This window comes from Chlorocebus sabaeus, chromosome 16 (assembly GCF_047675955.1).
Source record: "Chlorocebus sabaeus isolate Y175 chromosome 16, mChlSab1.0.hap1, whole genome shotgun sequence".
NCBI lineage: Eukaryota > Metazoa > Chordata > Mammalia > Primates > Cercopithecidae > Chlorocebus > Chlorocebus sabaeus.
In genome coordinates this window covers 47,593,041-47,607,074 of record NC_132919.1, presented here as the reverse complement: position 1 = coordinate 47,607,074, position 14,034 = coordinate 47,593,041, and the positions used below count along the sequence as shown (strand labels likewise).

Sequence of the window (14,034 nt, the reverse complement as noted above, 5' to 3'; positions counted from 1 at the left end):
ATGATCTTCACTTACTTTCCTGATTTCAAAAGGCAGCAAACATGGCTAGAATTCTGGACTTGATGGCTTCTAAATACTGTGAGCCCCTATGGACACATGTTCTAGTAGTTCACTGACAACTCTTAATAGCAAATGATTAGTTCTCATAGCTCCTCAAGGAAGCATATTGACATCACTGTACTCATTTTGCAGATGAATAAACTGAGCCATCTGAATCAAATGACTTAATACAATTAAGCAAGGAATTTAGACCCATAGTTTCAGTTAGCCACTAGAGAGGGACTGCCTCTTGATTAAATGGTTTCGTCTGAGGCTTGCCTAGTTGTGAGATAATCTCAAAGTTCTCGCTAACAGACTATATATACAAACCAAGTCCTCTAAGACATAAAATCTTAAAACTCAAATACGGAGAAATGGTTAATATAGGTTTTACTATTAATACTTACAAGTCAAATTCCATTAATAAGACTTTCAGCCCAATCTAAACCACCTAAAGCTCACCTAAGGGGTCAGCAATATTTGCTCCAATCAAATGCCAACTAACCCAACAATGTAAATAGTATTTAGTATAACAGGGTTTAATCCACATAGAAACTACAGAAATTCTCCTGAGCCATTTTTAAAATGGGCTTTTCTCTTTACTGTGCAAACATGTTCAAAACTAATAGCAACAATCAAAGGTATGTAAGCTTGTCCACAACAGCTCATGCTTCTAAAATGTGACTTTTTATTTTAAACCAAATTGTATTTTTTTTTCAAGAAAGGCTTTCAGAATGAGTTTGAAATGAGAAGTCAATTTGTTTATTTAATGTTTTAAAACAGGCTGGTCATGATGGCTCACGCCTGTAATTCCAGCACTTTGGGAGGCCAAGGTGGGTGGATCACTTGAGCCTGGGAGAGTTCAAAATCAGCCTGGGCAACATGGTGAGACCCCAAATCTACTTTAAAAACTATAATTTAAAAAAAGTTTTTAATGTTTTGAAATAAAAGTAAAAAGACCATGAATCACAATATTTATATGTACAGAAATCCTTAAGGTAGCTTTTCAAAGTAATTTAAAAACAAATCATAGGTACTAGAAACACATTGTTTGAAGGTGGGTCACTTGGCCTTGCTTTAGAGTGTTTATCAATAAGCACAGACAAGGAATGGTTGTGAAAATAGCCACAGGAGGTTAACGGTTACAACTTTACTTGTAACCGGCCACTAAATCTATAGTCAGGGAATCATCCGGTGGTTCTGAAAAGAGATGTAATTTATATGACTGAATTATGAAAACCAACAAAACTAGAGCATTGCTGGATGCAGTGACTCACGCCTGTAATCCCAGCACTTTGGGAGGCCGAGGCGGGTGGATCACCTGAGGTCAGGAGTTTGAGACCAGCCTGGCCAACATAGTGAAACCCTGTCTCTATTAAAAATACAAAAATTAGCCGGGTACTCAGGAGGCTGAGACAGGAGAATCGCTTGAACCTGGAAGGTGGAGGTTGCAGTGAGCCAAGATCGCACCACTGCACTCCAGCCTGGGCAACAGAGCAAGACTCCATCTCAAAAAAAAGAAAAGAAAAAAAAACTAGAGCATTGATATAACAATGATTTCTAAAAACATTTCCCTATTGCCTATGAGTTCAGTTTATAACCAATGGAAATACAAAGTCTCACTCAAAACATCATCATGGCATATTCTGAGCATGGTTAACAGCCTTCCACTAGACCCTTCTCATTAACACTTTGTAAAGATTCTGCAAATTACATAGCTAATACATCAAAAATGGTGCTATTACCCTGACTTCAAATCAGAATAACAACTAATCTGAGGGAACAAAGCATAGTGCTTAGGAGCACGAACTCTGGAACCCACTACCTGAGTTCGAATCGCCAAGTCCGCCATGTATTGGCCATGCAATCTTGGGTCAGTGAAGCTTTCTGTGCCTCAGTCCCACCCCTCTCCCCCCAACCCAGTCTGTAAACTGGGTTAGACCTACACTTGACACATAGTAAGTGCTATATGTTTATTTCCTGATTTAAAAGATTAAAAAAAAAATGGCTCCAACTACATGTTTACATAAGCCACTCAAAAATGGCTTCAAACTGGGCATGCAATTGGAAAATGCGCTAATTTTCCAATTGTATGCCCACAGATAATTGATCCTAAATCCTCTAAACAACAAGATGTAATCTTCCTAATATACCACAAAAACTAAAGCACTCTGATCTCAAATGACCTCCTGGGCCAAACTGATTCAGCATCAACTGATTGATATACTTAACAACGCAATGGGTTTTATTCAGCAGTGACCATTTTACATACTTGTCTTCTGTTTTCCTTGTATCTGTTCTTGCACTAGAGTTGTTACCCAGCGTCTGACAAAAACATGCATTTCCAGTCAAGCAAGGGTACATATCTGATGTTCCATGCCTATGCTATTTTATGTTTGTGTAGGGAAAGGATATAAAGGAAGGTTACCAACTGGCATTTTACTTCATTAGCTTAAGTATGTCCAATGAGACATACGTTGTTTCTTTCTGTGTTAGTGACTTATTTTAAAATAATCGAAGTCCTGAAGATTTATTAAGTCTCTCAATTAAAATGCCAGTACCTAAGACATGTATATGGGAATGGGATTTACACCCAACTGGAAAAACATTATTTTATTTTCTTGAGACTGAGTTTGGCTGTTGTCACCCAGGTTGGAAGGTAATGGTGCAATCTTGGCTCACTGCAACCTCCGTCTCCAGGTTCACGTGATTCTCCTGCCTCACCCTCCCAGCCTGTAGCTGGGACTACAGGCGCACGCCACCACACTGGCTAATTTTGTGTTTTTAGTAGAGATGATTTCACCATGTTGGCCAGGCTGGTCTCAAACTCCTGACCTCAAGTGATCCACCTACCTCGGCCTCCCAAAATGCTGGGATTACAGGTATGAGCCACAGCACCTGCCCTGGAAAAACATTTTAAACTCAGAGTAGCTTTAGTTTCACCTTTAAAAGCTAAGTTAATCACAGTATATATTATCTTTAAGGAGGCATTAGGGCCAGGCGCGGTGGCTCAAGCCTGTAATCCCAGCACTTTGGGAGGCCGAGACGGGCGGATCACGAGGTCAGGAGATCGAGACCATCCTGGCTAACATGGTGAAACCCCGTCTCTACTAAAAATACAAAAAAATAAGCCGGGCGAGGTGGCGGGCGCCTGTAGTCCCAGCTGCTCGGGAGGCTGAGGCAGGAGAATTGCGTGAACCCGGGAGGCGGAGCTTGCAGTGAGCAGAGAGCGGGCCACTGCACTCCAGCCTGGGTGACAGAGCGAGACTCCGTCTCAAAAAAAAAAAAAAAAAAAAAAAAGGAGGCATTTTGAAAAAGGCCTATATTTACATTTGCCATCTATTATAGGCGAAAAGGAGATTTCACAATGTACCTGATTTCAGAAAAGACAAGGCAGGGCAGAAAAGGAATACACTAAACTTAGAAAGCCATTTTTTTTGTATAATATTCCTTACTCATCCATGAGCTATGAAATCTGTAAGGCAACATTTTGGACACTGAGGGTACTCAGAGGCTGCTACAGTATCTGTAGCTATAGGAGTCAAAAAAATGGGAAAGGCCTATGAAAATAATGAATTCATCAAATTGTCAACCGAAACAGTCTCCACACAGAGAGTCAAAAGCGTGATAGCACCATGGGGAGAAAATGACTTGGAACTAAGACGTAAGCTTTTCTCAGATGTGCTAGACAAAAAAGCACCTTTTAAAAAATTCCCATTCCTAATGAACAAAAACGGCATGAAAACAGGGCCCTTGTTCATTTTTTTAAAAATTATGAAGTCCTCGCCGGATGCATTGGCTCACGCCTGTAATCCCAGCACTTTGGGAGGTTGAGGTGGGGGATCACTTGAGGTCAGGAGTTCGAGACCAGCCTGGTCAACATGGTGAAACCCTGTCTCTACTAAAAATACAAAAATTAGCAGGCGTGGTGGCAGGCACCTGTAGTCTCAGCTACTTGGGAGGCTGAAGCAGGAGAATCACTTGAACCCGGGAGGTGGAGGTTGCAATGAGCCGAGATGGTGCCACTGCACTCCAGCCCGGGTGACAGAGCAAGACTCCATCTCAAAAAAAAAAAAAAAATTCTATTGTTTATGTACTGTCCAGCTGCCTTATGATTTTCAGAAAAAGCACATTATACTTGAGCCTTTCTTCATTTGTAAGTAGAGTTTTCTCCCAAGTCTGTAACTTTATCAAAGTCTGTAGCAGAAACTAGTGCTTAAAGCCATTACCCTGATTGTTCTTACAGCTATTCAAACTTCGTGATCACAAAAGCATGTAAGTGGTGTTGGCAGACCAGATCTCTGCTGCTTGCACCCAGTATTCCAATACTTCTTCATAGCCTCATTCTGTCCACTAAAGAACAAAAGCCTCACCATGGAGCTGACGAACAGCTTAGCTCTGTTATTTCCAGTGCTTGTTTCCTTAAAACCTTTTATTGCTCTACACTGCATGGGTAAATGACAAAAGGCTTTTGTAGACTGGTGTCCAAAAAGCTCATGAGACCAAATTTATTTCACTGGTAACCCAGGCAGTGCTGGTTTCTTACTATAAAAGTACATATAAAGTTTTTTAAGACAGCTTTCTCACCAATACTGTGTCAACACTGTATCAATGGACATTTTTAACTTTTCTCACCAATACTATGTCAATACTGTATCAATTGACATTTAGTGAAATGACTCATTTAACCTTAGTGGTCTTCCAACTCTTCAGTTTTAAAAAATTCCATCCTCACCAAGTCTCTCCAATTTGATACAATGTCAATCTCTCTAAATCCTTCAAACCAGCAGGCTGGATACCCACTCACAAAAAATTAAATACACAAGCGTTTTTGCTGGGAAAATGAAAATCCTAACATCTAACAATCTGTCCAACTGTGAATAGATTTTGACCTTAAGATCTCTAGCTACGTGCAACGGCTAAACTTTAAAGATTAGTAAACTGATGTAAATTTTTCTTTTTAAAGTTCAGTCAGCCGCTTTGTCCGAGCAAAAACAGAAAACTGATCCAATGCTCTCTCCATATAAATTTCAAACAAATCATCTCAGATTACACGAAGAAATTTCATCTTATCACCTGACTCCCCCATGTCAGCATGACATTTTAAAACTTGCTGTATAGCTAACCATACCATACCACCTCTATCATGGGGTAGACAAATGTGGACTGAAGAGGGCTGTTAAAAAAAAAAATAAAGTTGTCCCAAGCACTGGTCAGGCTATAGTTTTGATAGCATTTTTTATGTGGCAAACCACGATCTGGTGCATTAGTAGAGCAACTGATTTCCATTATTCCTTCCTGACTCAATGAGTCAGGCCTTTTTCCATCATTAGCATTTACAACATAATAATAACTCCAGAGGTCGATCTTCAGAAAACACTTAAAAACAAAGACCACAATAGGCGTTTTTAATTTTAAAGAATTTTAATACAAACTTAATATAAACTATTTCAGTCCCTCTTAACATGTAAGACACTGACTCAAAATACTTTTTTATACCTTTTTTTCAAGTATTGCACAATATAGGTACAAAATTAATATTTACGATTACATTTTTCTTCCATAATATATAGCAAAAATCTTTAAACTTTTAACAGAAAATACATTTTTTTGAAAAAAGCAAATATTCGTACATTTTAATTCCACCACTAAAGGAATATCCTGTACACAATTTTTAGAATAGTTGATGTCTTTAAGATGGATATTGTACAATTTCAGTAAAAAAAATACAACATGAAGCTGCTGCTGTCACAGATCACTGTAGTAAAAAGATATAAATGCAATACCATGTCGTAGAAACAATATATATATATCCTCTGATATTTTACAAACTTTGTACTAAATTAAATTATACAATTAGAAAAGACCAATAAACCCACTTATTAGTGCCAATTTTTATAAAAAAAAAAATCAGCCATGTCCTTGCTATATCTTAAATACTGTAAGAGGCCATATCTGAGAGTATACTTTAAAATATACAGTCAGTATAAAATAACTTTGTGCTTGGTTGGCAAATGAAAAATGATGCATGTTTTATTATTTTTTTAACCAAGCTTGAATGTATCCTTACTATAAGCTTAAAAAAAAATTTCTCAAGGAGGTAAAAAAAAAAAACAACAAAATCCCCCTTGGGCCCGTGCATTTTAACTTGTACGATACATTTTCTTTTTTTTAGTTAGCCATAACAGGCTGGAATTGCTGGTTAGAATACTGCATGTTATTTAAGCTAAAATTCAAGCCATCTACAAAAGACTTCTCATTGAGGCCTCCATAGGCCGCAAACACATCAAAGGCATTACTGTACTGGAGAGGACTGAGGTTAAGGGGGCTGTCACCTGGGAACATTCCATTGGTACTACTACCTTGACCCTGCATATTAGGAAAAATAAATTCCTTGGCATTAGGAGAAAGAGCAGAGGTTTTCTGCTGTTGTTGCTGCTGTGGTGGTGGTGGTGGCGGTGGCGGCTGGGCTGGCTGCTGCTGTTGCTGTGGCTGCTGCTGGCTACCCAAGCCAAGCCCATACAGAGAGTGCATTGAGGAAGAGATGGCTTTCTGCTTCAAGAGGTCATTCACATTCAAGCCGAGGTTGATAGGAGAAGTACGTGCAACCTTGTTGCTACGGCCGCTATTCTTCATTTTGGTAGAGCCAAACTTGGTGGCAGCAAAAGTGGCAGTGGTAAAGGTTAAAGGCTGAGTGGACCGGGGCATGAAGGTAGGGCTTACAGCAGCAGAGTGACCAAAAGGAGGCGATGGAGAGCTGGACACTGATGAGGCTGGGTCACTTATGGGCATAAAAACCTGGGCCTCTGGGTTAAAGCTGTTTTTGATCTCCTTATCCAACTCACATCCATTTTCATTATTATCATCCACGTAAAGCACCTTCACTGGTCCCTTTTCACCAATTTGGTAAGAAACCTCAAATGGGTCGATCCAAACACTAAGATCCTGTGGCAGATTGCCACGAACATCATCAATGTCCAAACCACTCTCTTTGGATGCTTGTTCAATCACTGGGTCCACTTTCTCCCCTATGTGTATACATCTAAACCCCGATCCTTTGTATGGCTTTTCAGGATACCAGTGCCCTTCATATTTCTTCTTAAGAAGTCTTTCAAGTTCTTCACCAAAAATGTTGACACGTCTCCTGGGAAGCTTATTGTACAAATATGAAATAATAAAATTTAGTGCTACTTGGATTTCAAGCTGCATAGCTGCTACGCCACAAAATTAGGTTTCAACTCCCCCACCAAAAAAAAAAAAAAAAAAAAAAGTTCAGTTTGTGGCAGAGAAACAAATTTTCATTCAAAGTGCTGGTATTAGTAGATTATCCTTCACCTTGAGTGATCTTGTTCCTTAAAACAAAACGAAAGCAAACATATCCAAATAAGATAAAGGTAATATAAGTCCCATGACCTTTCCCCCCACAAAGTAATTTCACCTTAAAAAATGTCTAATATCCAGTGTTAGTTTGCTAAGGATAAAAAGAAGAAGAAAACGTCTACTAGGACAGAAAGCCTGAAAACTGTAAATAGTACAAAATATAAAATAGAAAATTGTTGATTAAAGTTTAAAATCACACAGGAAAATGTAGATTTACAGATGAAATAATGTTTTTGAAAACCTGTTTCTGAATAGAGTTCTAAGAAGAAATATCTCTAGAACATGTATTCTTCTCCCCTCAATTCTCACAAGAATATTTATTGTACTCAGCATCCTCCCTCCACCCCCATAGATATAGATGCCACTTTTAGGTAGTAATTTTTATTGTTATTCACCAACTTAGAAGTGAATCCACGTTTTAGTTTACTTTGGACATATACTATTTAAATCTGCTCTGTCATTGACATTTAAAAATCTGGTAAGTTAGGAAAATCATTTTAATTTCCATAGTACATGATGCTAAAATTAAAGACACTGAGTACTAAATGAATTTCATCCTAGTGAATAATTATGAACCAAATTATTCTATATAGTTTCGGCCTTAAGTATATAAAGAGCATACAATATAACAAAATCCAGCTTCTCTGGGTCTTTTGTTTTCAATGTGTATTTTTCTAAATCTGAAAATACCTATTAGGCAGCAAGTATAACAAAAGCAACGACACAAATTAAAACTATTGATTATTCTGTTTAAAGGCCAGGGTTTCTGAGTTTTAGTCTGATTTTAAAAAACCTCCGTCCGTCTTCCCTTCCTCCCTCCCTCCCTCTCACGGTAACAGCCGGAGAAGCAAGTATGGTAAGGTCGACCTTTAAACGTTTGCTGGATCAGCACTGGGTGGGGATAAGAAAAGATCAAGGGCAAACAGAAGATATTTGCGAAAGGGATCTATTTGCACACTGAAGTTGATTTAAAAGGACGTTTAAAAATCAAGTTGGTCTTAATTCGTCTGTTCTATTTTCCATATTCGTGGTAACAAAGGAAAAAAGAATCCCTGGCTGCCCCTAAACTACAAACACTTTCCAAGTAAAAAGCCTGAGTGCCGGCAGAGGCAGCTGATTAAGCCCAATTGCTTGAAGGTGCAGCCGAGCAAAATTCAGGCTCGGTGGAAGGTAGTTACAAAGCAACGCCTTAAGACAGGCAGGAGTGTGAAGAATTACATAAACAGCCAGTTAGATCTCATTAGATTTCTGCTCACAGCGCTCGGAGCCCAAGCGCTACAGCAGCAGCAACAGCAAGAGGAGGTGGAGGTGGAGGAGGAAGAGAGTACGAGCCTCCTTGGAGGAGGAGGAGGAGGAGGAAGGCCCGGGAAATGGAAGAGCAACCTCTCCCGGCTGGGCACCCAGCACCGAGCAGGTCGGGGCGCCGGGTCAGCCGCTCCCCTCCCCCGCTGTAACCCGACCCGCCGCTCCCCGCCCCGCGGCCCCCGCCCCGGGCTCCTGGGACCCGGTCAGAGCCTGGGGGAGCACCGGTTCCCCGGCACCATTTTCAGCCTCGCGGCCACCGGCCCCTCGAACCCCAGCGTTCCACCGCGAGCTCGTCGCTCCTCCGGGCGCCCCAACCCCCCGATTCCCGTCAGCACGCCCCGGGCCGCCCGTCCCCGGTCAACTGCCCGGGCCGAGCCCGACACGTCGGTGGCCCCTCGGAGCCGCTCCCCTCGGGTCCCGGCGCTGGCCCCTCGGCGCCCAGGGCCGCGACCCCGCCGTCCCGAGCTCCCGAGGGCCCAGGGCTCGACGCCGCTGCAGCCCCTCCTCCGCCGCCTGGGCCTGGGGCTCCTGTCTCCTTGCCAACCCCGCCCGGCGCCCCGAGATACTTACGGGCTGCTTCGGGGCGGCTTGGACCACAGACCCGCGGCTGGGCGGGGAGCAGCGCGGCAGGGCGGGGGCGCGGGAGGGTCGGGAGCGGCGAGCTCGCCGAGTGCAAGACGTCGCCGCTGCGGGGCTGAGGGCAGAGGACGGAGGCCTCGGGCGGGCCTTGGGAGCTCGCCGATGGTGGCTCGGGGTGGCGGGCGCGGGGGTCAGACGAGCGCGCTCACTTCTCCACACAGCCCGGTGCCCGGCCCAGCGTCCCCGTAGTGCGCCCGCTCCACGCCGGGCCAGAGCTTCACTCCTTCTGCCGCGGCGCGCGCCCCGCCTCTCGTTTTATGGCCTCCTCCCCGCCCCCATCCCCCTCCGTCGGGGTGCGCGCGCCCGCCAAGCGTCACACAGCTCCCGCGGCGCAGCCATTCCCTGCGCTCCCCGCCCCGCACCCCGGTCCCCCGCCGGCCGGCTCCGCCCCTGCCCTGCCCCCCGACGCCATTGGCCAAGTCCCGCCTGCCCCTGTCCGGACGCGCGGTGGACGCAGGGGTGGGGAAGCCGCACCCTCCGGGCTCCAGGAGGGCCAATGAACCGACAATCGGAGCACTGGGGACGGAATGAAGAGAACGTTTGGAAAGGGACTGTGGGGCGAGACGTGCCAAAGAGAGAAAGGGGTGGGGTAGGGCGGCTGACACCCGGTTTAGGCGGAGAGCGCCGGGCAGAGGGGGAGGAGGGCGAAGCCGGTGGTGAAGCGGCCGAGGAGAACCGGGGCTGGAGGAGCCCAGGACTCCGGGAGGGCGGCAAGGGCACCCAGAAAATGCCCTTTCCGCGTGGGGCTGCAGCCAAGGAGGATCCCGCTCATGGAATAGCTAATCAGCCTCCAGCCCACCCCACGGCGGGGTAGAGAAAGGGCAAACTGTGACCGGGATTCGAGCACCCGATTAATTGAATATTAATCACCCTAAGGCCTAGGCCAACCGCCACCCAGACAGTGGCAGCTGCAGAACCCAAAGTCGTGGAGCCGGACTGGGGGTGGGGAAGGGAGGCCGCCACAGCTCCCGCCCCGCCGGCAGTTTAACTGCTTCCGCAGCCTCAGGCCTCCCGGTGAGACCCTGGCTGCGACTCGGATCCGTTTATTCCAAATGTCCCAGCCCACGCCGTGCCCAGGGTGTGGCGACACGAGGCCAAATTGCGTATGTATCTGTGTCCATGTCTACACACACGCATGTGTGCGTTTCTAGGGCTTGCTGGAACGCAGGTGCACAGAATAAACGCGGTGCCTGCCTGTAGAGTGCGTTTAAGATCATTCTCTGCTGAAATATGTGCGGGTACCTAGGGAGTGGGGTAAGAGAGGGACTCGTGGCGGGGGGCGGGTGCCTTTTTCACAACCTGCCCCAGAGAAATACACGAAATTACATCGAGAGTGGAATCGAGCGTCCTTCTCAGCTAAAAATACTACTCACAGGTAGCAACGACGCCTGATTGGCCGCGCTGGTCCCTTCGCAACCAAGCGATTGGCTGCCTGGTATCCAGGAGACCGACGTCAAACTCCGACTGGGAAAAGGGGAAAGTCGGTGGGGAACGAAGGAGGGGATGGGGAGAAAGAAGCAATGAATGAAACGCCCATCGCCTGGCCTTCCCCTTTCCCCTTTCCCCTTTCCCCTTTCCTCTCCATTCTTGGAGCACTTCCTGGGAAAACACCCGTTGGGGCGCCGCCTTCCCCTCCAAACGGGGCCTGTACTCTCAACCTGCTATAAGGAAGTTAAACCGCAGCTCACCGAGGAGTAGGGTGTCTACGGTGCGGGCCCGTGTAGACCAGCTGTGCTCCTCGGGCACAAACCCGCTGTACATGTCAGGCCTAGAAGCTTTCGGCTTTATGGACGCAAAATCTGGTTGGAGCCGCCTTCTCCACCCTGACTCTCCCGCCTCTCCCTTTTAGAAGGAACCGCATTGAGAAAGGGTATTTCTGAAGGCTCAATGCGTAGGAGAAGGGGAGGGAAGATGGGTTTGTGGAATGGGCTGAGGGTGGGGAGTGATCAGGTGACTTATTTCATGTTTATTGTACAAATTCCTAAAACATAGTTTTACTAAGTCCTTAAATTATGATTAATGTGGTTTTTTTGTTTTTTTTTTGTTTTTTGTGTTTTTTTTTAGTGTTTGGGTTTTTTAGTTGCAAACAAAAGTGGAATTGAACTGTGAAAGTATGGCAAAACTGTGAAAGCATTTAAATGAAAATGTCCCTTCCTCTGCATTGAAATGTCATCAAAACGTCAAATATAAATGATTTGTTCAGTTTTCTTTTATTATTTGTTTGTTTTTGGTTTTCTGTAATGACAATTCCATCTGTAATAAAAGTGAGTTAAATTTTCTAATTAAGCACAGAAATTTCAAGAAACTAGATAGGGTATTCTTGGAATGCCTTATCAAAAGAAACACTTAATTTTTCACGTGTTCTAGAAGCACAACTTCTCTTACCATTAGGCAAATAATGGTACTATACTAAACATCTAGAATTGTGGGACCATGTGTCTTGATTAGTAATTTTATATTTGGGGGCTGCATATTAGGCGTGGCTGAGATTAAAACGTCTAAAGATATATGAATTGTAATTTTGTCAAACTTATCTGTACTTTTCAAGAATTCTCTCAAGAGAAGGGACAAGTTCTCTTTTCTGAATGTCTTCAATCTGTTATTCCAGGTTTAAAATATGAGAGCAGTCATCTGATAGGTACTGATTAAATATCAGTAGCATTAAAAGCATTTTTAAGTCAGAAATGTAGATGTCAAAAATTTATGAGTTATTGCTGCTTAGCCCAGGAGTGTAAGAAGATGTCTGACCAAATATGAACACACACACAAACACACACACACGAAGGCCCCATGGCATACTGGAAAAAGCAATGAAGGGTGGGTACTGGGAGATCTGAGTTTCACACCAGTTTCTATCAACTTTTAGTTTTCTCACCTATAAAAAGGGTTGAATTAGATCATGTCTAATGTCTCCTTCAATTAAAAAAAATTCCACACTTGGCCGGGCGCAGTGGCTCATGCCTGTAATCCCAGCACTTTGGAAGGCTGAGGCGGGAGGATTACCTGAGCTCAGGAATTTGAGACCAGCCCGGCCAACATGGTGAAACCCCATCTCTATTAAAAACACAAAAATTTGCCGGATGTGGTGGTACACGCCTGTAATCCCAGCTACTTGGGAGGCTGAGGCAGGAGAATTGCTTGAGCCCTGGAGACCGAGGTTACAGTGAGCTGAGATCATGCCACTGCACTCCAGCTGGCCGACAGACTGAGACTCTCTCAAAAAAAAAAAAAAAAATCTGCCCTTAAAACTCAATGTTCCTAACATATATAATGCAGCTCTTTTTTCAAATACAGATTGCAAGGCCAAGCATGGTGGCTTATGCCTGTAATCCCAGTACTTTGGGAGGCCAAGGTGGGTGGATCACCTGAGGTCGGGAACTCGAGACCAGCCTGACCAACATGGAGAAACCCTGTCTGTACTAAAAATACAAAATTAGTCAGGCATGGTGGTGCATGCCTGTAATCCCAGCTACTCGGGAGACTGACACAGGAGAATCGCTTGAACCTGGGAGGCAGAGATTGCAGTGAGCTGAGATCACGCTGTTGCACTCCAGCCTGGGCAACAAGAGCAAAACTTTGTTTCAAAAAATAAATAAATAAAATAAATAAATAAAAATAAAATATATATATATGGATTGCAAATACAAGGGAAAACCAATTCACATCTCTGAACATTGCCAGTCACGAGGTATAAAATGTTCTTTATCCAAGTTTTGCATATGGCTTATTACTATCTAACATTTACTTTGGAATTGTGCAGGGGAGTGGAGGGCTAACTGCTAGTTGTGCAGGGAATTAGACTTATGGAAGAAAAAAGAATTTGATATTAGGCTCCAAGTGTATTACAATCAAGAGGTATTCCTCTCTCTCAGCAAATGACAGTCACTAGAAACTACAGCCTTTGCCTTTCACATCCCTACATTCTACACAATTCCCAGTGGGCCCTTACAACAAAGGTAATTGTTTGGTAAAAAATAACTTCCAATATCTTTGTAAAATACAGTTCTTGAAAATGCCTTGAATTATTACCTAATCCACGCAAGGACACACACACACACCCCTTGACTTCTGAGATACAGACATCCTAAGCTTTCTGATTCTTATGTTTCCCTATAAATTGAGACAGGGTTACAGGAGAATAGCTATCACATGGTGTGTAATTATTAAGACTCATTTTTTGTTTGTTTGTTTTTTGTTTTTTGAGATGGAGTCTCGCTCTGTCACCAGGCTGGAGTGCAGTGGCACAATCTCGGCTCACTGCAACCTCTGCCTCCTGGGTTCAAGTGATTCTCCTGCCTCAGCCTCCCAAGTAGCTGGGATTACAGGCATGTGCCATCACTCCCAGCTAATTTTTATACTTTTAGAAGAGATGGGATTTCACCATGTTGGCCAGGATGGTCTCCATCTCTTGACCTCGTGATCTGCCCACCTCGGCCTCCCAAAATGTTGGGATTACAGGCGTGAGCCACCGCGCCCAGCCAACTCATTTCACTTCTAAGGAATCAACCTTTTACCTTTATTTGAAAATTAGACAGGCAGGGTGAGGTGGCTCACATGCTCGTAATGCCAGCGTTTTAGGAGGCTTAAGGTGGGAGGATCCCTTGAGCCTAGGAGTTCGAGACCAGCCTATGCAGCACAGTGAGACCCCGTCTCTATTTTATTTAAAAAAAA

The 14,034-nt window shown here is 44.1% G+C and overlaps 1 protein-coding gene across 1 annotated transcript; it reads right to left on the bottom strand.

Annotated features, from left to right (window-relative positions):
* Positions 1-5,444: 5,444 nt before the first annotated feature.
* Positions 5,445-9,599, bottom strand: TOB1 (transducer of ERBB2, 1). Its single transcript, XM_008011460.3, has 2 exons — positions 9,295-9,599; positions 5,445-7,391 (listed from the first exon to the last, which is right to left on the bottom strand). Exon 2 carries the CDS (start codon positions 7,246-7,248, stop codon positions 6,211-6,213), a length of 1,038 nt encoding a protein of 345 aa, XP_008009651.1. The 5' UTR covers positions 7,249-7,391; positions 9,295-9,599; the 3' UTR covers positions 5,445-6,210.
* Between the last annotated feature and the right edge of the window lie 4,435 nt (positions 9,600-14,034).

Bases quoted from the DNA above. Each gene is read 5' to 3' on its own strand.
- TOB1 (XM_008011460.3), bottom strand. From the start codon at position 7,248: ATGCAGCTTGAAATCCAAGTAGCACTAAATTTTATTATTTCATATTTG.